Genomic DNA, 25,005 nt, shown 5'->3' on the forward strand with positions numbered 1-25,005 from the left:
AATTTGGCCAGGACACCGGGGGTTACACCCCTACTCTTTACGAGAAGTGCCATGGGATTTTTAATGACCACAGAGAGTCAGGACCTCGGTTTAACGTCTCATCCGAAGGACGGTGCTTTTTGACAGTATAGTGTCCCCATCACTATACTGGGGCATTAGGACCCACAAAGACCACAGGGTGAGCACCCCCTGCTGGCCTCACTAACACCTCTTCCAGCAGCTACCTGGTTTTCCCAGGAGGTCTCCCATCCAGGTACTAACCAGGCTCAGCCCTGCTTAGCTTCAGTGGGCAACCAGTCTCGGGCTACAGGGTGATATGGCTGCTGGCAACACTAAAAATGAATAAATCTAAAAACATTTTGCTCTGTTGACATTTGTCAACATTTATCTTTCTTGCTGTCCAAAAGGCGAACAATGTCAGTCTTTTGTGTTTTAGACTTGTTTAGCCAACACTGATTTTTCACTTCAGCTTGATGGATTGACTGTGGACAGTTGGAGGTGTTCGGTGAGGGTTTACATTTTTGATTTTGGATGAGGACATTGAGCTGTGACATTTTAGGAATGGACCCAGAACTCGAAAAGAAGAGGCTAAATGACACAAAAGGGGCAGAAGGTCCTGTTAAATTCCATAATATAACAATAGGCCCACAAGGGGCAGGAATGCAGATTGAAAAAACTTAAGTTTCGAATTTCAAATTCAATTCCACATGACACTTTGCATGTAGAGGATGCCACTTAAAATATTTAGGTACAATGATGAAATGATGAAATGATTAGGTACAATGATGATTTAAAAAAAAAAAAAAAAAGTAAATGGGAAGCCATTGACAAACCTCTAAAAAACTGTATTCAAATACAGCTGAAGTACTAAGAGAAATGGAAAACAAGTACATATGAAGGATTGAAGAAAAGAGCTAAACTAGTTAAAATTAAAAGTAGGCCAATTGAACAATTACCAAGAAAATTACCAGTAACCCTGAAAGAAAATAATATTGCATAAATGTTAGTTGACCGGTCCATAGGGAATTAAATTAATAAGCAGGCCTGCTAACAGGGATTGTTCTGGAGGATTGCACAAACTGGTGGCCACCAAAAACATTGGAGTTTTCTCCTTAGTATAAGTGGTTTGTGCAGTTCCCTGAGGAAATCCAATAACTGACAAAAATGATTATAGAAATACTTGGAATAAAGTATTTACAACTGTATTACTGACACTGAGCTGTCATATGTAGACACAAATTTGTATCTTGTTATCCCTGGGAAACAGTTTGAAAATTGATCCACTGCAGAGATTCTAAGATTTTTGCATTATGTTAATTAAAATAACTTGTGCATTGTGTTGAATAAGCAAGATTGAGTGACCAAGCTAAACAGACATTTTTAACACACGTTATACAGATTATACAACTATTAGACTCATTGGTTTAACCCTAAAAGGTTTCAGAGAATATGTATCAATAATAAGAGTTATTAAAATACTATGGTATACATGTGACTGAAATAAGGCTACTCAATTAGACAGAAATGCTGCTATTTTCTGCATTCCGTAAAGAAGAAAAGTGCTTGCTGTTTTCTGCAAAAAAGAACTTGCTTTTATTAAAATAGGCATGGGGAAACTGCTGTTATCAACCAGATGAGACTTTGTAGAATTTATAAAGGATCAAATTTTGATTTAATGCGGTTCTCTGAGTGTTCAATCTCCAGATGACCCCAGATGACTTCTGGGACAGCTGCCTTGACATACTAACTGAAAGCAACTGGACTGTGCAACAAGCGAGATCAAGAAGCCTTCACTCCCCCGAGAGAGGAAGTAAAAACTTCTGAGGGGCTGATATGCACAAAGACAGAGTCAATGCGGTAATGACTGAGATAAACATGCTGTTGTCATGCAAATGGTCTCCTCCGCAGCCTTGATCAAAAGTTAGCCTGAGGAGAGGCAGAGAGACAACAGCATCCAGAGTCAAACCACTGTCACACCATGACACCAGAGCCTTGAATGCCATCACAGACTGACTGAGCAAATGCCTCAGATGAGGAGGGAAAACACTCGAAACAGCAGCCCGACCAGTTCAACTGATTGCTGACCCGAGCAGAAGGACTTTCCTAGGAAGGCACAGGTGATACATTTCCAAATTAATCACTAACAGAGACCGCTTCAAATTTTATTGATGCACCATATTAATTGTATTTTGATTATTCACTGGTCCAACAAGCAGTTCTCCGCATTCTTGTTAAGCTAACACTCTTTATCTGCTTTCTTTCAATAGACATCAGTCCAGCCGTAAGCATTATAAATCAGAAAGAAAGAAAAAAGGAGGGGAGGTTGAGTGTTTGCTTGACTCAACAATTACAGTAACTAAAATTGGGTCTGGAATTAGCTTAGTGAGGGGATACTTGAATTAACTAACTAAAGCCGAGTTCAGACTGCACGATTTTAGCCCCGATTTTGGCTCGCCGACAGGTTTTGAGAAATTGCCGACAAATGCCCGAAATCACAGGCAAATCGGTGCTCGTTCACGCGAGTGACAATCACGCCGTGTGAATGAGCAAAGACGCGATCTGAGAGAATCGCCGACGAGTCGCCGACACCCGTGAGATATTTGGCATGCTAAATATCTGGACCTGTCGGCGATTCAAAATCCTGCTGTGTGAAAAGTGTTCTGACTGAAAACTACATCGGCGATGACCGACAGCCAATGAGAGAGCAAGAAACAGAGCAGGGAGTTCGGGGAGGAGTTATAGACCACAACATCAGCAAGCATGGCTTCGTTTCAGATAAACATTACAATTGTATCAAACAGAAACAAAGCACAAACATTTGCTTGACCATCCGCAACAACAGAACATGAAAAGTTTTTTATTTACCTCCAACTCTCGTTGCAGAACACACAATCCACAGTCTCCCCAACCATTTCCTCCTCCATATTCTTCTTTTCTTTTTCTTGTTTTCGCTGCAAATCAGCGCACGGGCAATTCGTATTGCAAGCTTCTTGCTTTTTTAATAATAATAATAATAACTCCGGTCTTGCACGCGTGATATCGCGTTGTTTCCTTGTCACGTCTCGCGTGTGTTTGGTTGTGAAACGTAGTTTGCGTGCCAGACAGAGTTGTCGGCGATTTTTCCTATTGTAAAGTCATGCAGTGTGAAACCTTCTGTCGCCGATCCATCGTGCAGTTTGAACACAGCAGCGACTGAATGCTGGCCAAGATAGTCATGCAGTGTGAAAAGAACAGTGACCCGACTACTTTGAAAATCATGCAGTCTGAACTCGGCTTAAGGGCACATGCATAATTAGATCACTGATAACGTTGTCCGATGTAGATCTAAAGCAGTAATTCCAAAATATACAAATGTATGATATCGTTGCATGATGTTGATACTGTATTGTTGGTCATGAATTCAAAATAATGGTAAGATCTAAAGTCAATTCAAAGAGCAGCTTATGACAAACGGGAAAAAGGGCTTAAGACAAAAGATTTAAGTAATAGATGAATGACAAATAAACTTTGAGAAATTGAAATCGTCTCTTTAACACTGCAATATGTCCCAGACTTAGCAGATCATTTGATTTATTAGATAATTGGAACATTTGGGGTTTATGACTGTGGTGTTTAACACAACTACATGGGAACTAATACTGATCAGCTGTATTATTGGAAACAATTAGACACTGTCAAATGGGGAATGCCACATGGCCTATGTTCAGTAGATCATGTCATTGGAATTTTGTTACTAATTTAGAATTTGTGGTATTCGAACCTTGATATTTAGGATTGTAAATTGCATATAAAATTGAATAAATATTAATAAGTCAATTAGGAGACAAACTCTATAACACCTCAACTTTAGATTGATGGACAAATGAGATATAAGATGACCCATGATTACACCAGCAACTCTTAGATGCGCATGGTTTTTAACCATTGCGAAAGGGGGGAAGTGACAGATGATTTGAAGTGACAAAGTTACTGACAGATGATTTGATGATTTTTTTTTTTTATAAATGATTGATATTTTTTATTTTTTTAGCCAAATGCAACATTTGTGTCCAAAAACAATATCAGAAAAGGTGTGTACATGGATTGGAATGGTCAACCAAGGGGAATACCAAATGAATTTGAGGATGGAGATGAAGTAAAATCAGAATTTGAGTATATTTGTATAAAAATTGTGGGCAGTGATGTTTGACTCTGACCTCTTCTGGAGTGCAGTCACATGAGGCAGCCATTTGGTAGTGAAAAGGAGGACCCTTATTGGTTCTGAGACAGAAGATGAGAGGGCTGACTTGTGGGGTTGCACTCTGGGAAAAGGGAAATGGATGTGGGAATTAAGAGATTCCCAGAGGGGGGGATATGATGGAGTATATTATCCATCCTTTAGAAAACAATTGTAGTATTTGTTTGCTTACTATAAAAGCTAGAAGTGTTTTGAGGCCTCTTGGCCTTTGTAACTGTAAGGGTCAAACAAGTTTACTTGGCCACTGAGCATATTTCGTTGGTAATTTTCCACCAGACAACCGGTGGCTGCGAAAAGAACAAGACCATTATTAAGTGCGTCAAATGAAGGCTTCTCGTCTCTGGGGTGAATTGACTGGTTTGATACAATGTTTCATTTGGCCAATGGGAAAAGGGTTGACCATCAAATTGGCAGGAGGTCCATGAGAAATAGCTGGAAGCTGGTCACCCTTACTAAGAAAAATTGTCTCTTACATAAGCAACACCTGCAATTATATTAGAGAAATGACTATGGCAGAAAGGTCGGGGAGTACATGGGAAAGATGTGTGGGGGGAGAGCACCTGTAAGTGATAATATGGGAAAATGTAAGAGCAAATATTACCAGCCAATGATATTACTTTGGTGTGTTTTTATGAGCTAAGGGAGCCTCAGATGCGGAGCTGGCATCTCACTTTGTTGCTTGACAAAAAAGTTAAATACTTCTGAGACTAGATCTGAAGGGACAAAGACACATCGAATCTTTGATAAAATCTGGGGCCCCTTCCTTAGGTATCTTAAATTTGCTTGAGCATTCATGTAAATGGATAGCTTCACTGATGTATTTCTTCACTCCATGTTTTGTTTGTTTGATTACGTTTGTTTTTGTTTAAGGTGTTTATTTTTCATTAGATCTGGTGCCTGTTCTCTTTTGTTTGTTTTAGTTTTTTTTTGTTTGTTTTTTGTGTGTATATATTTTTGAATTTTGACTTTCAACTGTTTTATGTTTATCTAAAAACTGTTATAAATACAATTATTTAAAAAAAAATCCTAATAATAAAATTAAATCATAATGATTATTAATGTAAAATGTGGAACCCACAACAATTAAAAAAAAAAATAAAATAAAATAAAAATGTATGGTCCCTGTTTTTTAATTAATAGAGAATAAAAAGTGAGAATTCGGTGATATTTTGGCCACTCAAATAGGAAATGTCCCTGGTTTCCATTTCAGAAATCTGGTCATTTTATTTTTAATGGTATAGTTTTACTGTCAGTCTGTTAGTTTCAGTTTTCAAGGAATTTCAGTTTGTTTTCTATTGTCACGTGTTTCCCGCTCTTCGTCATTAGTTCATTTGTATCACCTGTGTCCCATTAATTTCACTCGTTATGTTTGCTACTTAAGTTCCTCCCGTTCACTCGGTCTTTGTCCGATCACCATCTGTATATGTTGTGTTGCATCTGACTGCTTGCCTTCCTGTTGAATTGTAATTAAACTAGTATTTTGGATTTACTCTCCTTGTCTGTGTTTACCATCCTGCAACCCAGTGTAACAGTTACTAAAATTGTCATTTTCCTAAATATAATATGTCTGTTACGTTCATTTTATATTCTCTATAAAATGGTTATGTTTGAGTTTAGGGATAAAACATTTATCTTTAAATGGTAAAAGTGAAATTATACAGATATCTTTATGATATAAAAGATTCTTACATATTTTAAGGGTGTGTTTTTTGTTTGTTTGTTTGTTTGTTTGTTTTTTGTTTGTTTTTGCTGTAAAAGTGTAATATGTTTACATTTCAATTTTGACAATATGTCCATGTTGTATCATTCTCTATTTATCCAAACGTACAAAAAAGTATCCTTTGTGCCTGTAAAAGTTATGTATTAATACTTATAATATAACAATGAGACCATTCAACAAGTGCCTTATTTGAGGATTTAGCTTTCACTTTAGGATAGGTGGTCAAATTGTCTTTATTAGTACTGTATTAGTGGCAGTTTAACCTTAATTATTGGTTATTCTGGCCAGTAAACTTGAATATCACTCAATAAGTACCATGATTAATGTGAATATACATTTTTGTCTTTATATTGTCTTTATTATACTATTTTAGCAATTTATAACTAAAAAAACAGCAGTAATTAAACATAATTAGGTTATTGTTCAGTTAATTTAATAGAATGGCACAGAAATATAATTACACAAAAAAAAAAAAAAACTACACAAAAATAATATATGGCTTATTAATGTAATGAATCCGGCCTCTGTGGTTCCCCCGATCATCACTCACACACTCCATTTCCCAGCAGCCCTGTACCTGGCTCTGATCAAGAGCCCAGCTGCATCTCATTACCTGAACTGACATTTCTGAGCATTCTATTTTGTCTTGTTGGATTACTGTGTTTGACCTTGGACTGTTTTCTCTTGTGTGGATTACTGCTGCCTGCCTCTGACCCTTTGCATTGTTTCATGGACTATTCTTTACTGCCTGCTGCCTGCCCGCCTACTTCTCTGGTTACTGCCTTATCTCCATTACCCTGTCTGCTGTTTATTGACCCTGTTTGAATGACTATGATTGTTATTAATAAAAGCTGCAAATTAATGCTCATTCTGTCGACCCCTCATTAAAATTAAGTTGTAGATAATGACTAAAAGGCGCTTACTGTACATTAATTTAATCATTAATTACTAGGTTATTTTTGTTCATTTATAGTATAAATGTGTATATTTCAGTTTAATCATTTGGAAGTAATGGCTAGTATGCCCTATATGTAAAGTTAATAATTAATTACTATTGTGTTCATTATTAACTACAGCTTAATTGTGAACAAGCTAATCATTAATTAAAGCTTATAATGCATTATTCTGGACCCTTAAATATAGAGCTGAGTATCATCAGCATAACAATGAAAACTAATGCCATGCTTCCTAATGATATCTCCCAAGGGTAGAATGTACAGAGTGAAAAGCAACGGTCCAAGTACTGAGTCTTGCGGTACTCCATATTTAACTTGTGATAGATACGACATCTCATCGTTTACTACTACAAACTGATAACGGTCAGATAAGCACAATTTGAACCATGCCAATGCAATTCCACTAATGTCAACATAGTTTTCGAGTCTGTTTGGAAGAATATTGTGATCAATAGTGTCAAATGCAGCACTAAGATCCAGTAACACTAATAGAGAGATACAACCATGATCTGATGATAAGAGCAAATCATTAGTAACTCTAATGAGAGCAGTCTCAGTACTATGGTATGGTCTAAATCCTGACTGGAAATCCTCACAGATACTATTTCTTTCTAAAAAAAGGACTTTAGATAGTGAAGGGTTTTGTCTGTGAGTATATAAATAACACTGTCATTGATAATGTTCTGTTTAAAACATGTTTTGTGCCATTTATACTCTCACAGACATCAACATTCAGCATATGAAACACAACAATGGTGAGATGCTTCATGCCAGCATACAAAACACATGCATGGCTCCCAGTATGCATGCGGCATAAAATAAATTATATATAATGAATTATATATTATAATTAGATATGCGTAAGGGAATCGACATTTCTAGCAACAGCAGCTCCTCCAGCAGTTCCAGAAACAGCCCCAACAACAGCTCCATTAAAAATTCCAGAAAAAGTTCCAATAGCAGCATTACCAACCATACCTCCACCTACAGCTCCAGCAGTAGCTCCAACAACTCCACCAACAAGAGTTCCAGCAGCAACACCAACAGCAGCTCCACCAACAACTCCAGCAAGAACAGCTCCACTAACAAATTCAGCAACAACAGCTGCCCCAACAGCAGTTTCAACAACAGCTCCAGGAACTGTTCCACCACCAGCTCTAACAACAACAACAGCAAAAACAGATTTAGAAAGAACTCCACCAAAAACAATGGCAACTGCAGCAGCTGCAAAATAAAAATAACTTTGATGCTTATAAAAAAACTCCATAAATGCACCCTCTTTTTTCTCTGCTGCATACTCTGCTCTGACTCTCTTCTCTGTCTCCTGTTCCACTTTTTCAATCTCCTCTTGTTGTTTTCTCTCCTCTTCTTCCTCTCGTCTGAGTCTCTGAGCATCTTCAAACATCTGATTACTGTAGTGTCCTCCTCCATTCTGCTCTATCATTGTGTCAATCTTCTGCAGTAGATCATTCACCTGCTCTCGGTTATTCAGATCTTTATTGTTGAAGACGTGATATCTGCCTCCACACTGCTGAACTAAATCTCTTAATCTACAGTTCTCCTTAATGAGATTCTCTACTGTCTCTCCTTCTAGCAGATCTCCATGAGAGAAGAGAATGATGGAGTATTTTAACACCTCCTGACCAAACAACATCTCAATCATCTGAAGAATCTGCACTTCCTGGTCAGTGAATCTCATATTCACAGGAAACACAATGAGAAAAGCATGAGGTCCAGGACTGGATAAATAAACACTTCGCGCTATCTCTGTCACTAATATTTCAGGTTTCATCTTTGTGTCAAAGAATCCAGGAGTATCAACTACAGACACAGATCTGCCTGAAACAGTGACATGAACATCTGAACATTCACTGGTTACTAAAGTCATACTCATCACAGGGTCAAACTCTTTCTGTCCCAGGATTGTGTTTCCAGCTGCACTCTTCCCAGCTCCACTTTTACCAAGAAGAACAATACGTCTGGATGAGAGACTGTCAGCAGGAGCAATGTCTTTTGGGATTTTTCTCATCAGCGGATTCAGCTTCAGCATTTCTAGGTCTCCTTCTACAAAAATAAAACAACAAAAAATGAATGTCATTTTAACACTCACTGCAAAGAACTGAAAAGTGTCCCATATATTTATTTAATATTGCTATAAAACACCTTGTATGTCAAAGTATGTCTTCTGTATTTTTATAAATAACTTTTGAACTTGTCCAGGTTTCTTTTTCTTGTTGTTGAACACATGGTATCTCTGATCATATTTCTGAATAAGGTTTTTCAGTGATTCATTTTCAACACAGAACTCTTTTATAGTCATGTTTTCTTGCTCCAGTTCATCTCCTCCAGTGAAGAGAATCCAGGTTTTCTTCAGCTGTTTTTCTCCCAGCATCTTCTCAATCTTCTCCACAGTTTCTTTCTCTTCTTCAGTGAATCTGTCAGCTTTGATGACCAGCAGAAACACACAGGGACCAGATTCACATCTCTGAAGAACCTTTTCATTCATCATCTGCAGAATCTCACCATCATTCAGCTCTGTGTTAAATAATCCTGGTGTGTCATAAACAGTGACTAAAATTTGACCAACAGTTCCAGATTCCACAGCAACATCTTGTGTGACAGATCTGGAGCTTCTCTTTGATGTGAACGTTTGTCGTCCCAGGATTGTGTTTCCTGATGAACTCTTTCCAGCCCTGTTTTTTCCCAACAAGACCAAATTCAAAGACATCACATTTTTTTCCTCCATTTTCATCCCACAGCCTATAAAGAAATAACATCAACATGTAATCAGAGGAAAACTTACCATAGTAACTTTAATGTTTCTGTCCTTTAGTTCAGTGTTTCTCAAGCCTGTTTCTACAGCAGTACAACATTTGAATGTTTCCCTTATTTAACACTACAAAATAATCCATTGAACTGATCCATTGAGGAGCTGATGAGTGAAAGAGTAATTAATAGTGCCATAACTTTGCATGGAAGAAATGACTCGAATCAAATGCAGAGAATTGAAACCACACATTTATCACTCTGTCTGTGTTTACCTTAAAAGAGTTTTAAAACACTAACTCCAGTGGTTGATACACATTTCTAAATAAGCTCTCGTTATAGATGCTGTGTTGTGTCTTACTTTAAGCATTTTACTGGCTAAATTTTTAAATTTCATTCGAGTATTTACATTTCTGAACATGTCTACATACACAGTCTTTAATCATTTTATGAATTAGTAAATCACTATAATTCAGCAGAGAAGTTTCACATATTCAGCATATAGAGATACCAGAGGAAAAAATGTATATTTATATATTTAATTTCAGTCATTTTCATGTAGTGAGAATGAATCATATGTAGTTTATACCATATAAACTACATATGAAACAGTCATGACATACTTTGCAAAGGGTCCAGAGAACAGATCTATCAAGATATTACATGTCAAAGAAACTGAACCAAACTCTATAAACCTAACCCTTTCAGAGCAAAACTGACTGATGAATCACAGGGATTCATTTATAAAATGTTGCAAGTTTATAGGGTTAGTGTTAATGAAAGACAGCATTAGATCATCATAAATTAAAGTCTATTTGTAAGGTTAGTTAGATTTGTGTCATACAGTGTGTGTCAAGGTACAGAAGCGTTCTTCACACTCTAATGTTGCAGTAGATGAGTGTGAATCAGAATCACAGCAGAACTATTGAAACACTGAAAACAGCTGAAATGAATGTGAATATGATTTATGGGTAACACTTTAGAATACTGTATCGTACTTACTGCATAACTAATAAGGAATTACTGCAGAATTAATCGGTAGTTCGTCATTAACACTCAAGTAACTACTATTAACTACTAAGGAATATGTGTTAACTAATCAGTATGTCATAGTGTTTTTTAATTGTGTTAAGTAACTATTAGTTAATCAGTAACTAATCAATTCAGTCATGCCTCCTGAAGAACTACGATTAAGTAACTACTAATTCAGCTTCAGGAGGAATAACTATTAAGTAACTATTAATGAACTGTGAAACTCAGTATCAGGTTATGGCCCTTTCTTCTTTACTACTAATGTTAGTTGATTTACTAAGATTTATGCCTACTGTACGGATATATATATATATATATATATATATATATATATATATATATATATCAGTATATATATATGCTCTGCAAATATTGTTAAACATTCGTTCATTTGCGCCACTGTATGTTTCTGTCGGTGGGTGCTATAATGTTGCACGTCTTGCATCACATGCAGGTCAAAGTTTGAGCGCACACATGTAATATCTGTGAGTTTTGTAATATCTCCCGTTTTGCAAGAGAAAAGGGACTGGGATTCCAACTGTCAGCGGAGAGGTACATCGCTCTCGCATTATAACAATGCGCTGGCGACACTTAAACTAAACACTGTAGATACCACATTAATGAACTGTAGAATTAGAAGAAAGTTGTTTATTCATTTATGTTTTTTAAACGAATGGTGAATTCTTCGTGTTTTTCCTCGTGCTCGACCATTTCCGTGGATGGTGCTTGAGAGTGTTAATTTTTTTATTCAAGTGTTGTCTGCAACCAGAAAATCAGGATGGATCCGTGACCTGCCAATACCTCAGGTATGTTTATGGCCTTATATATATTTTGTGTCTGTTTTTACTCAAGATATTTCACATTACTATTATAAAGTGATGCCAAATGAGTTCTGTATTTAAGGCAATGATCATTACCACATCATGCTCAAAGAATTACTTCAAACCCACTGATAATTAATAAAGAATTACCACATCATTCTCAAGGAATTACTAAGAACCTGGAACAGTATTCTAAAGTGAAAACAATGGGAACCCATTGATAATTAATGAAGAATTACCACATCATTCTCAAGGAATTACTAAGAACCTGGAACAGTATTCTAAAGTGAAAACAATGGGAACCCATTGATAATTAATAAATAATTACCTCAACATTCTCAAGGAATTATTAAGAACCTGGAACAGTATTCTAAAGTGAAAACAATGGGAACCCATTGATAATTAATGAAGAATTACCACATCATTCTCAAGGAATTACTAAGAACCTGGAACAGTATTCTAAAGTGAAAATATCCTTGTGCATAAGTAATAAAGCCTAAAGTAGTACTAACATAAAAAATGTAATTTTACTTTAAAAGATGACACATTTTAAGAACATTTACATTTATTGCAGTGTTAATAACATTTTCAAAAAAAAATATATAGAGATTTCCATACAACAAAACAATGAAAAAAGTGAACACTAAAACAAGAAAACAATACCAAAATTTTACATCAGATTACTAGGAACTTACCAAATATAACAACAGAAGACAGCAAATATGTGTATGCCTAAACTTCAACTTTCAGCCAATGGTTCTCTAATACATCTAATTCATGTTATTTTTTTCTGGCAAAGGTCAATAAGCATGCCATTCTTCTTTTTTTCCTCGATGATGCTTCGAAGTGGCTCCCTTGTGCACATTTCTTTGCACTGTTTGGCAAACTCTGACAGTTTCTGGCCTCTGTGGAACTTTTCACGCAATGTCTTGTAGGCTTCAGCATCACAATACTCCAGCTCTGCTATCGCTGCCGTATCCACAACCGTTTTTCGATCCACCCCACACTTGTATTACGACACATTGATGTCCTAAGACACGAAACGATCGGTTTTTGTGAGAAACCGAACGGTATTTATATCAATTTTTAACTCTAATACACCACTATGTCCAACTGCCTTCATCCTTCCATGACGGAAGTGATCTCTAGCACACGTTGAAGTCTACGCGCGCGACATCACTTCCGTCCAGAATGCAATTTGACCTTATTAACATGGAGGATGAAGGCAGTTGGACATAGTGGTGTATTAGAGTTAAAAAATGATATAAATACCGTTCGGTTTCTCACAAAAACCGATCGTTTCGTGTCTTAGGACATCAATGTGTCGTAATACAAGTGTGGGGTGGATCGAAAAACGGTTGTGGATACGGCAGCGATAGCAGAGCTGGAGTATTGTGATGCTGACGCCTACAAGACATTGCGTGAAAAGTTCCACAGAGGCCAGAAACTGTCAGAGTTTGCCAAACAGTGCAAAGAAATGTGCACAAGGGAGCCACTTCGAAGCATCATCGAGGAAAAAAAAGAAGAATGGCATGCTTATTGACCTTTGCCAGAAAAAAATAACATGAATTAGATGTATTAGAGAACCATTGGCTGAAAGTTGAAGTTTAGGCATACACATATTTCCTGTCTTCTGTTGTTATATTTGGTAAGTTCCTAGTAATCTGATGTAAAATTTTGGTATTGTTTTCTTGTTTTAGTGTTCACTTTTTTCATTGTTTTGTAGTATGGAAATTTTTTTTTTTTTTTTTTTTTTGAAAATGTTATTAACACTGCAATAAATGTAAATGTTCTTAAAATGTGTCATCTTTTAAAGTAAAATTACATTTTTTTATGTTAGTACTACTTTAGGCTTTATTACTTATGCACAAGGATATTTTCACTTTAGAATACTGTTCCAGGTTCTTAATAATTCCTTGAGAATGTTGTGGTAATTCTTCATTAATTATCAATGGGTTCCCATTGTTTTCACTTTAGAATACTGTTCCAGGTTCTTAGTAGTTCCTTGAGAATGATGTGGTAATTCTTCATTAATTATCAATGGGTTCCCATTGTTTTCACTTTAGAATACTGTTCCAGGTTCTTAGTAATTCCTTGAGAATGATGTGGTAATTCTTTATTAATTATCAGTGGGTTTGAAGTAATTCTTTGAGCATGATGTGGTAATGATCATTGCCTTAAGTACAGAACTCATTTGGCATCACTTTATAATAGTAATGTGAAATATCTTGAGTAAAAACAGACACAAAATATATATAAGGCCATAAACATACCTGAGGTATTGGCAGGTCACGGATCCATCCTGATTTTCTGGTTGCAGACAACACTTGAATAAAAAAATTAACACTCTCAAGCGCCATCCACGGAAATGGTCGAGCACGAGGAAAAACACGAAGAATTCACCATTCGTTTAAAAAACATAAATGAATAAACAACTTTCTTCTAATTCTACAGTTCATTAATGTGGTATCTACAGTGTTTAGTTTAAGTGTCGCCAGCGCATTGTTATGATGCGAGAGCGATGTACCTCTCCGCTGACAGTTGGAATCCCAGTCCCTTTTCTCTTGCAAAACGGGAGATATTACAAAACTCACAGATATTACATGTGTGCGCTCAAACTTTGACCTGCATGTGATGCAAGACGTGCAACATTATAGCACCCACCGACAGAAACATACAGTGGCGCAAATGAACGAATGTTTAACAATATTTGCAGAGCATATATATATACTGATATATATATATTAGTAAATCAACTAACATTAGTAGTAAAGAAGAAAGGTCCATAACCTGATACTGAGTTTCACAGTTCATTAATAGTTACTTAATAGTTATTCCTCCTGAAGCTGAATTAGTAGTTACTTAATCGTAGTTCTTCAGGAGGCATGACTGAATTGATTTGTTACTGATTAACTAATAGTTACTTAACACAATTAAAAAACGCTATGACATACTGATTAGTTAACACATATTCCTTAGTAGTTAATAGTAGTTACTTGAGTGTTAATGAAGAACTACCGATTAATTCTGCAGTAATTCCTTATTAGTTATGCAGTAAGTACGATACAGTATTCTAAAGTGTTACCGATTTATGTTTCACAGAATTTAAAGTTCAACTTACTCTTCCTCTGATCACTAACTGGACTTTGTTCAGATTTCTGTTCTTCTTCTTGTTTCTTCTCTTCTTCTCTTTTCTGCCTTTCCTCTTGTTTCTGTTTCTCCCACTGCATTCGTTCCAGTTTCATCTGTTCAATCATTTCATTCTCTTTTTCCTCTCCGTCTTTAATTATTCTCTTATATCGTTCTTCTCTCTCTCTGAATTCTCCATCTCTTCTCTTCCTCTCTTCATCATGATTCTGTCGTTCTTCCTCCATCATCATCTTCATTCTCTCTTTCTCTTCTTCTAGTATCAGATCTTCTTTCTCTTGTTCCCTTTTCTTTCTCTCTGTTTCATGATTCTGTCTTTCATTGTCTGTTCTGTTCTTCAGTCTTTCTATTTCTTTGTTGAATTTGATCTGAAATTTCTCTTTTTCTGTTTTTACTTTCTCTTTTTCTTGCTCAATTTCATTTTTAAATGTCTCTCGTTCTTGTCTCATCTCTTCTTCTAGTTTCTTCATCTCTTCTTCTCTTTCTCTGGCTCTGTCCATCAGGATCTTCATCTGTTGTTCTTGTTTTTCTCTCTCCATCTCTCTGAACATCTTACATGAGTAGAAACTCCCTCCGTTCGCTGTCACCATGTTGTCAATCTTCTCCAGTAGATCAGACACCTGTGTTCGGTCTCCAGTCTGATTATTATTGAACACATGGAATCTGTTTCCACACGCTTCAATCAGATTCATCAAAGGAGATCCAGGTTTTCCCAAACACTGTTCAATGGTGTTGTTCTTCAGATCGTCTCCTCTGGTGAAGAGCACCATGGTGTAATTTAGAGATTTCTCACCGAACGTCTCTTGGATGATCTTCACTGATGCTGCTTCTTCTTTAGTGAATCGTCCCAGAGGAATCAGTAGGAGAAACACATGTGGTCCAGGCAGGATCATGGAGATGCAGTGTCTGATTTCTCTCTGGATCTCCTCATTACTCAGTTCAGTATCAAACAGTCCTGGAGTGTCGATCACAGTAACGTGTCGGCCGTTGAGTTCTCTTGAAGACTCTTGAGATGTATTTGCTGTAAATGCATCTCTTCTTAAGATTGTGTTTCCAGTTGCACTTTTTCCCAGCAGCACAATCCTCACTTCATCTTCACTCTCTGCTGAACCTGAATTATTTTTAAGATTAAAAACAGAATTAATTCAAGTGACACGATAAAGATGAGTCACTTTTCACTATTTTGATGTTAAATCAGTTCTTTGTTATATTTATACAAAATCAAACTCTTAAGGCCAATTCACACCGCACCGACAAACGCCAACAAACTCATCTGTTGGTTTGATCAGTGTGATACCTCTGTTGCCGTTGGTTGGAGTCTGTTTTCACCTGACTGAACGTTTAATCGGCGTTTGTTGGGTTTTCCAACAAACGGCAACAAACTGACGTAATCAGACATTGCCACAAACCTTTGCCATGATGATGAAGCAAGTCCCCTGCAAAGACATCACAGCTTGTTTGTTATAAAAATAAAATATTTTTTTTTTTTAAATATAAAAAAAAAAACATATAAAAAGTACATTGCTCAAGTTAAATAGTCCATAGTGCAATCCGTGTCATTCAGCAAGAGCACTGCTCGACTTCACCATAAGAGAGAGGTAACGTTATAACCACCATGAGAGCAACACAGGTTTAACTTCAGTTTCATTTTAAATTATTTTTTTTTTGGGTTGTTTAGCTACATGGTTGCATATGCTTATGGATTATGTCAATAAAAAGGGTCGCGCTAAAAAAGTTTAAAAACCGGTGTATACCAACCGCAAAGCAATAGGTTGCGATCATATCGATGGCTACAGCGCTTTGGATTTCAGGTTAGTATTTTTGTTTTGCCTCAATACTTTAATACAATGAATATATATGATAGGCTACTAGCTGTTATTAATATAATAAACTTGTCTGACAATATTGTTAACATGGTTACACACGTATGTAGTTGCAGAATTTTCCCAGTCAGACTTGACTCTCTGTGACTCGTTTGTCAGTATTTGTTGGGGCGGTGTGAACATGACAGTTTTTTCTCATAGAATTCTAAATCCAACTACCAACTTGTTGGTGGTGGGGTTCCTGTCCGACTGCAGTGACAGTGAGGTGTTGCGTACTGTGGTATGGGAGTGCAAATCATGGTTATCACCTGTTAGCAGGTTACCACAGGTTAGCACCTGTTCTCATAATAGCAGGCTTTTTCATGTAGCCGCTATCTGGTGACCTAATATTCCCCATTAGTAGGTTTATTGGTGTTACTGAGTGCATCACCTGTTGGATTGCATACTCAGGGTAGTATAGAACCACTTTTTGAGAAAAGCTGGTTTCTATTACCTCCCTTTTTTGGTGATCTTGTTAACAGCTATATTATAACTTTGATTGTAGGCTCTTATGGATAATTAGCCTCCTCCTAGTTAGCAATTGTATTTATAATAAGTGCTGTTAGCTGATCATAGTTTGCTCAAATAGTTTACAGCATTTCACGAGCTGAAGCCACGTGTCATTAGAATGGTAGCCCCTCTTTACTCTACAGTTGCTGAACGGCACTTGTTGCTGAGATTCTAGGCCCCACTAGGCCTCCTTTTTAGTTGATTTGTTGGCAGGATGCTTTGGGAAAAACCTGACCACCTTAAATACACATTATCAATTTATATTTTCAAATCCATTAAAGGATTATTAGGCTGCATAATTTAGGTCAGCCGGAACCGGGAACACTTCCTATAACACCAGATGTACTCGTTACATCTGAAAAAGAATGGCATCTGCGCTAATATTAGTCTTTCTGTTTATCCCGAGGTTTACCGTAGTCAACCGGATCCGGGCCGTATCCAGCTGAGACCAAGGACCGGTGCCATGACACGACCACAACGCAGCCCTGAAGTATCAGCAGAGATCGAGTCAACTGGATCATCCTTTGTGAAGACATCAACACGACAGCCAGTGCCACAGTTCCTCAACAGACCGTCCATACTGGCATGACGAATACAATCCTCAACTGGATGGAATTTAAATAAATACTTTGATTGTTGTGATCCTATCAGACTGATGATAGCAACCTGAATTGTAACAAAGCGCTGTTTGCCAGAGGAGAACTGGCCCCCCGACTAAGCCTGGTTTCTCCCAAGGTTTTTTTTCTCCATTTTAACACCTATTTGCCACTCGTTTTCAACCTGATGTCACCTGATGGAGTTTGGGTTCCTTGCCGCTGTCGCCTTTGGCTTGCTTAGTTGGGGACACTTGACATTTGATATTCAATATTATTCCTGACATTTATTCAACAGTGCTTCTGATCTGCCTGCATTGACACTATTCTTTAAGAGCTGCTGTGCAGCGAAATTATGTACCAGTTATCAATGTAAAGCTGCTTTGACACAATCTGCATTGTAAAAAGCGCTATATAAATAAAGGTGACTTGACTTGACTGACTTAAAAAGGCCACGCCCCACCTCGACGGATAGGCCCTAATCAGGCCCGTTCACGTTGGGTGGCAGCGTTCTATGTATTTCTTCTGAGGAAGTTTCAATACTAAATACATGGCTTTTGGGTGGACTGGTTATGGCAGCCGCTTGCTGATGCCATATGTTTACTAAGGTAGGCCTCTTCTCGGCCTCCGGTGTAGCATTTGGAGTTCAGCTACGTACTCTTCTCGCTGTGAGAATTTATGGTGCTTTTCCGAGTACTTGAGTGGCTAGCCCCTCAGGGTGTATGCTGTGGTTAAACCTTACTGAGGTTTGGTTTGAACTGCATCCGTCTCCCTGAGCCTGATCTTACGCTAGTTGAGCTAATAGCCACCTAAATGTCTAAGGTGGATCTATTCAATGATCCTAGAGATGGCCACTGGACTTATGCCATATGTCTAAAGGTTGCTAGGCCCTATGGGCCGCCTTTTTCAACATAGTGGTATATGTTGACGTGTATTTCTCTCTGAGAACCTTTATATACACTTCTGGTTGGCCAGGGGCCCAGATGATATTTAACCTCCTTGGTGTCGGTTATTTATCGTTCTTCGGTGCTGTAGGAACTGTGGACGAACCAGACAAATGAATCATTCAGATGATTCTTTCAAACATAATCCTAATCCTAATTCAGAATCAAGTTCTGACTCAAACTCGTCTGCAGAGTACACCAAGGCGGATTAATTTTACGACACCCCAGGTTTCCTGATAGCAGGAGAAGTGACAAACCAAATGGTCACCAGGAAGATAAAGATTCTTTGATCACCAAATCAAAGAAACAGAGAAAACAATGCAGGCCCCATTTGTTTCTCTAAAGGACCTAACCTCACAGAAAACTCAACAGAGACTGTTATACAACTAAAACTGCATCAAAATTGTTCCAAACAATTTTAAATGGACTTATCAAACATCTTTTAACTACATACATTTCACATTATGTGTTCACAAATAATTATGCTTTAAAACACTCAACAATTCATGTAAATGTGTTAATTCTTGACTGAATGAATGAAAGTATGCTTTATTTTGTCTCTTTCCCCCTTTCCTATATCCTGACTTGAATGAAATCTGTTTAAAATGTATTGTATTCCATTTAATAGAAATTATGTTAAATTGACACTTTCTGCTGAAGCAGACCACGATGTAACACCTATGTGTTATTGGGGGCAGAGAAAGCCCTTTTGAAACAGGACAATATCTGATTGGCCAAGACTCCTTTGAGGTGTGACAAACAAAGTTTGAATAGTCAAACTGCAAGAGAAGATTGGAGTTTTTAGTTTTAGTTGAGTTATAGTTTTGTTGTTGTCGTAAGCAGAACTATGGAGTAACAAGAAGAACAGACAAGCCGCTCATTCAAGCCATTCAAGTTTCACTCACTTTTCTTTTCTTTGCTTTTACTTAATTTTCTTTTCCGTTGAAAGTCTTGTGTTCTAAGTATTACCGCAAAGTTCAACAAACGACTTTTGCCGCGTCAACTCCAACAACAAAGAGACTTCCTTCCACACGGACCGAACCTGGACAAATCATCGACCCTTCTCTGCACGACGAGGGAAACTCACAAAAAGTCAACGCAAGCAAGTACCTCTAGATAACAACTGAACTGGTGCATTTAAATTAATGATTCACGGTTCGTTCAAGTCAGATCTTCCAAAGTGAATAATTTGCTTGGAATTCATCATATCTCTCTCTCTCTCTCTCTCTCTCTCTCCGAAAACTCTCTCTCCCTCACTTCCTGTCTTACTGTAACGCGTATGAATGAATGTGTGTCTGTGCGTGTGTTTGTCTTAGATTAGTTTGTGTTAGAATGGATAAAATCTCCTGTAGATTTTTTTAAAAGAAAGTGTCTTTATTATGTGCTTCTATGATTTAATGTCTTAAACTGTCGATTTAAGTTACCTGCGCTAATCAGAAGAGCTTACGGCTCGAGCAAATGAACGCTGGACGAATCAGTTGCTCGGTCGTAAACTTACAACTCTTTATAATTCCCTGATAAATTATTTCATTTGAGCTAATTTTACTTCCTAGGGTGTGTTAGCCCTACAGTGCCTAAGAACACTGCCACGAGCTGATGCCACGTGTTTGTTGAGGTGATAGGCCCGCACGGGTCTTCCTCGACTATGTGTTGGTGTATGTTGTACTCCTCTTGCTTGAAAGAGTAAAAAGGTGTTTTTACTGAGTGCACTGCTCGTTGGTTTGTGTTGGGTAGATTATCATGCGCTTTGCAGTCTCCTATGCTGCCGTTGAAGTTGCCTGTCTGCTGCAGCAAGACAGGTGTTCAGGGTGGCCCCTTCAGGCCACTTTCTGAATATACTTCTGTTTCACATATAGCTACTATCATGCTGTAGGCCCCTCTTTGGCCTCCATGAGTATGTGCCCATTGCATGGTCTACCAGTTAGGTGAGCTTTGTACTTCCCTTTTGGGGTAATGTTTGTAATAGTGCTTAGCTCCCTAAGCTGATCATGGTGGTAGGCCTTAATCAGGCCTCCTCCTAAGATTCAGCCCCAGGCTGGTTTGTGCTCCCCTGTATCAGGGTTCTCTAGCGCACAGCCTCCTCAGTGCGGTAATTAAGTACTGAGTAGATCCTAGGATGAGTGGATTATACTCCACTCAATACGAGGGTTCATAGCACTCAGCTGAGTTCTGCTCTCCAGGATGCCCGTCTCTACGTGTGGGTCTGAGTTGCTCCTGCCTTTCTGCAGTCACTCTTACCTGCTCTCTTCTACGAAGAATGCGTTATGGAGATTCTGTACTCAGACAGGGTTGGCCAAGACTAAGTTTGTCCTATGACAGACCAGGTCGGCCTCCCTGGCATTGCGGGTGACTTTGTTCCCCTCTAGTGACTGGCCGGGGTTCCCTGGCCTCATTCCCTTAAAGAAACCACTTTGTCTGTGGAAAAGTTGGTCTCAGATGCCTCTAGCGGCCTTAGTAGGCCTTCTCTCTCTGGAAGGCCTTCTGTAGACTCAGCTTGGGCTGTTGGCCATAGGGAATGCTGTCACTGATAGCCTGGTGTGACCCGAGGGTGAGTTGCTAAGCGTTTCCTTCGAAACTGCTTGATGTTTGTCAGACATATTATTTGGCATGCACTCTCCTCAAGCATGGCGGCATGGGTATATCGTTCCCCATTGCGTAATCAAACGCAAAGCGAGTTCCCTTTCGAAAGGGAACGTCTCAGGTTACGTATGTAACCATAGTTCCCTGAGAACCAGGGAACGAGACTCTGCGTTTCCTTGCCATGCTTCGGGCTGCCTGCCTGCAGAACAGTCCCTCAAGACGATAGATGTCTTCTGTTTCTCCAGGCACTCCTTTTATACTTCCGGGTCGCGCCATATGACGTCATAGGCCATCACCGGCCAATAGGGATTGGAGTTATTGGATAGTTGCTTTCGGACACCTGGGTCACGTGACATTCCCCATTGCGTAATCAAACGCAGAGTCTCATTCCCTGGTTCTCAGGGAACTATGGTTACATACGTAACTTGAGACGATCAATAAGAATAGAATAGGGAAAAGGGAGATGCTAAAGGGAAAGGGAAAGGCTAAATTTGATCATCTTACTCTTTACACCACTCTTGCGCTTCTCAGACCGAGTTGTTTATTATTATGTATAATATGTAAAGTTAGTCTAGTACCCGTTAGACACTTTATTTACATTTTTTAAAACTTCTACTACCACAGCCCGCTGTACTTTCTAAATGTCTTAATTGACAGATGTCTCATGTAATCAGTGGTATTGTATACGCAAAATATGCCTACCTATTTCGTTTTTTGTCACTTTTCATGCTATACAGTTTCAGACTTATTTTCTGCTCATTACCTCGTGGCAGTAAATGTGTCTCCAGTGAATGAATTTTCTTCTTAATTTCTTCAGATTTCATCAGTTTTTTCATCTGTGCCTCCAGAAATGTCTCTGTGGAGAAAAACTCTCCTCTGTTTTCTTCCAGCATCTTCTCAATGTTCTCCATCAATGTGGACACTTGTGTGTTGGGACCAAAGAAATGATGTCGTCCTCCAAATCTCTCAATGACAGACTGTGTTTCGTCATTAAGTTCTGCTGTCTGATGCTCTGAACTCTGCATTATGAGGATCATCATGTGTTTGTTGATTCTGGAGCTGAAGATCCTCTGGATCTCCTCCATTTCTGCTTTATCTTCATTATTGAGTGGAGCATCATGAATAATGAGGAGGAAAACATGAACTCCAGGATCACAGAGAGACACACAGTGGAGAGTCTGATGCATCACTTCCTCCTCTGAGAGACGAGTGTTAAACAGAGCTGGAAGCTCCACCAGACTGATCTGACATCCATGAAGCTCCACGTCTGATCTTCTGTCTGTCTGCTGCAGGATCAGCTCTGATATGGAGGATCTTAATGTACCATCACTCCCACACACAACCAGATTCAGCTTCACACCCTCTGAAACTGATAGAAGAGTGAAATTAAAAACCATTATTATTGCTAATTTATTACTAGAAACATCAAATATCGTCACACTCACGTCTTTCTGTGGCTTGTTTCTTCATTGTGAAATACTGTGAACCTTCAGCACAAACCAGGTGTCGTCCATCATTCATTTTCACAATGTCCTCAAACATCTGCAGAAGATCATCAGGAGAGCTGCTTCTCTGAAGACTGAAGTGTCTGTTGAAGCATTTCTGAATGATCTTCTGTAGGATGTCATTGGTTTCAGTGGGCTCTTGTGTGGTGAGCACCATGGTGTGTTGATAAACCTGCTCAGAGAAAGAGTCCAGCACCTTCTCCACACACTCCTGATCTTCTGCTGAACACTGATCATGTTTGAGGAGCAGAACGATCACATGAGGTCCTGGATCAGACAGAGACACACACTCTCTCACTTTCTGTGTGATCTGATGATCTGAGATGTTTGTCTGGAGCAGCTGAGGACTGTTGATGACCATCACATGTCTGTCCTTCAATCTTCCTCTGACTCTCTCTACAACATCTGGAGGAGCTTCACTGTCAAACGCTGCTCGTCCCAACAGGAAGTTTCCCACTAAACTGTTTTCTGACACACTCTTCCCCATAAGAATAATCCTCAGATCACACACTGAAACACATACAAGAGTAAAATGTTATGAAACCAAGAGCTGAAACATTCCAATACCACAGAAATCACAACAGGAGGATCTGCTTTTAAGGTCTGAATTTTATATTTGTGTTTTAGATGGAGCAACACTGCCCACATTAGTTCCATGTTGTACATCATGCTCATCAATATTCATCTATAGACTTACTGTCGGGTGGTGTCTCTTTGCTCCATGTTCTCCTGCGAGCAGAACTGTGAACAACAGCTGCAGAAACAAAATAAATTTGACTCTGGAATATAAAAAACTAATAGCAACTACAAAATACATTAATGAGAACAGTTTAAAAATTAAGAGATTTATTGATTCTCGAAAGAAGTTTGCGATAAACAAACTCAGCTTTTATTTTAAATCTTGACCTTCAATGTGATTAATGCCATTAAGAAACTGACACTGACTGACAAAATGACTGACACTGAATGTATAAATACCATAAATACTTGAAAAATGCCAGTTTCTTTGAAACATTAAACAAACATTTGAAACAATACATTTTTTTGTAAGATACTTTTTATTGAGTAAAACGTATTCATTTAAAAATAGATCAGTCATATTGATTGTCCATCTTACAAAAGGACGAAGGTAAATTTTACCTGTACTTACTGAACTTCAGATGTTCTTCTCATGATCTACATGAATTCTTTTAACAAACACTTGTAATTTTTCTGTTAAACGGTTACTTTCAAAGCCATTGTTTAAAAAAGATTTTCAAAAATGGTCCCAGGCAGGTGTGGAGTGATAATCTTGCTTTTCAGCTTCTCACTTGTTGTATACTCTTTTTATTCGTTTGAATGAAGTGGACAATTTTCCTTTAAATATTGGTAGTGAACTTGAACAAACTCGATGTGGATGCAAACATCCCGGTTTTGGAAAGAGTGTTGATTTTATTTAGTGATTTTTTTCAGGGATCACCTGTTCAAGGAAACAAGGACACAGCAGAAGAATGTGTATTATTAATAATAATAATAATAATAATAATAATAATTCAGTGACTTGTTAATCAAAATGATGTGTCTGCTTGTGTCAGGAGACATACACCAATGTCCTAAAAGATATTGAGGACACTAATGAGTTTAATTGCTGCGACTCTTGAGGAAGATGCGCAGCTACTATGAGATCAACAACTTTGGAGATCAACGAAATGAGGGCCATAGGTACTTCGAAGGGAATGCACTAATGTGCGTCTGTTTAGTTGCAGTGAAACATGGCTAAATGATGCTATCTTGGATGCAGAGATACTGTGGATCCAACTAGAATTACTCTTAAAACCAAAACTATCACTGACGTACTGTATCAGATGTGTGTAGTGACCAGTGTTGGGGAAAGTTACTTTTAAAAGTAATGCATTACAGTATTGTGTTTGTAATGGTGGCGCCCGTCCAAAATAATCTTTCCAATTTTTTTTTTTTTTTAACTAAATAAAATTCGGGCACCAGATGGGATTCAGCCTATAACCAGGTATAAAATATACCACCAGTTACATGGAATTAGTGAAAACACAACACTTTAAATCATGACACAAAAAACTGGATGCAGTTCAGTTGAATATATTTTTCACAATCAAGCAATCAGAAAACTGCAATTTTACCAACAAATCACACGTTCAACTTTCAAGTTTTGCAGTTTCACAGTTTCAAGGGTGTTACTTGGTTAATTTTTTATGAAAAGTAATGCGTTACATTGTGTTACTTTTTCTCACCTGGGCAAAAGTGAAATGAACAAGCCTCAAGGAAATGCATATTTACGCCTGTACAGTAGGGAAAAGTGGGCACAATATAAAGGGAG

At 38.0% G+C, this 25,005-nt stretch overlaps 1 protein-coding gene and 1 pseudogene across 1 annotated transcript; both read right to left on the reverse strand.

Moving 5' to 3' along the window:
- Nucleotides 1–211: 211 nt before the first annotated feature.
- LOC125260931 lies at nt 212–328 on the reverse strand (annotated as a pseudogene).
- Nucleotides 329–7,463: 7,135 nt separating this feature from the next.
- On the reverse strand, nt 7,464–23,159 carry LOC125260909. The gene is made up of 5 exons (XM_048179412.1): nt 22,614–23,159; nt 21,932–22,537; nt 14,654–15,790; nt 9,077–9,673; nt 7,464–8,977 (listed from the first exon to the last, which is right to left on the reverse strand). Exons 1-5 carry the CDS (start codon nt 23,032–23,034, stop codon nt 7,764–7,766), a joined length of 3,975 nt encoding a protein of 1,324 aa, XP_048035369.1. The 5' UTR covers nt 23,035–23,159; the 3' UTR covers nt 7,464–7,763.
- Nucleotides 23,160–25,005: the final 1,846 nt, after the last annotated feature.

This window comes from Megalobrama amblycephala, unplaced genomic scaffold, assembly GCF_018812025.1.
Source record: "Megalobrama amblycephala isolate DHTTF-2021 unplaced genomic scaffold, ASM1881202v1 scaffold199, whole genome shotgun sequence".
NCBI classification, from domain to species: Eukaryota; Metazoa; Chordata; class Actinopteri; order Cypriniformes; family Xenocyprididae; genus Megalobrama; species Megalobrama amblycephala.

Coding starts and splice junctions, on each gene's coding strand:
- LOC125260909 (XM_048179412.1), bottom strand. CDS start 23,034: ATGGTCATCAACAGTCCTCAGCTGCTCCAGACAAACATCTCAGATCAT. Junction 22,538..22,613: donor GAAACAAGCCACAGAAAGAC/GTGAGTGTGACG, acceptor CTCTTCTATCAG/TTTCAGAGGGTGTGAAGCTG. Junction 8,978..9,076: donor GACATACTTTGACATACAAG/GTGTTTTATAGC, acceptor TTATTTTTGTAG/AAGGAGACCTAGAAATGCTG.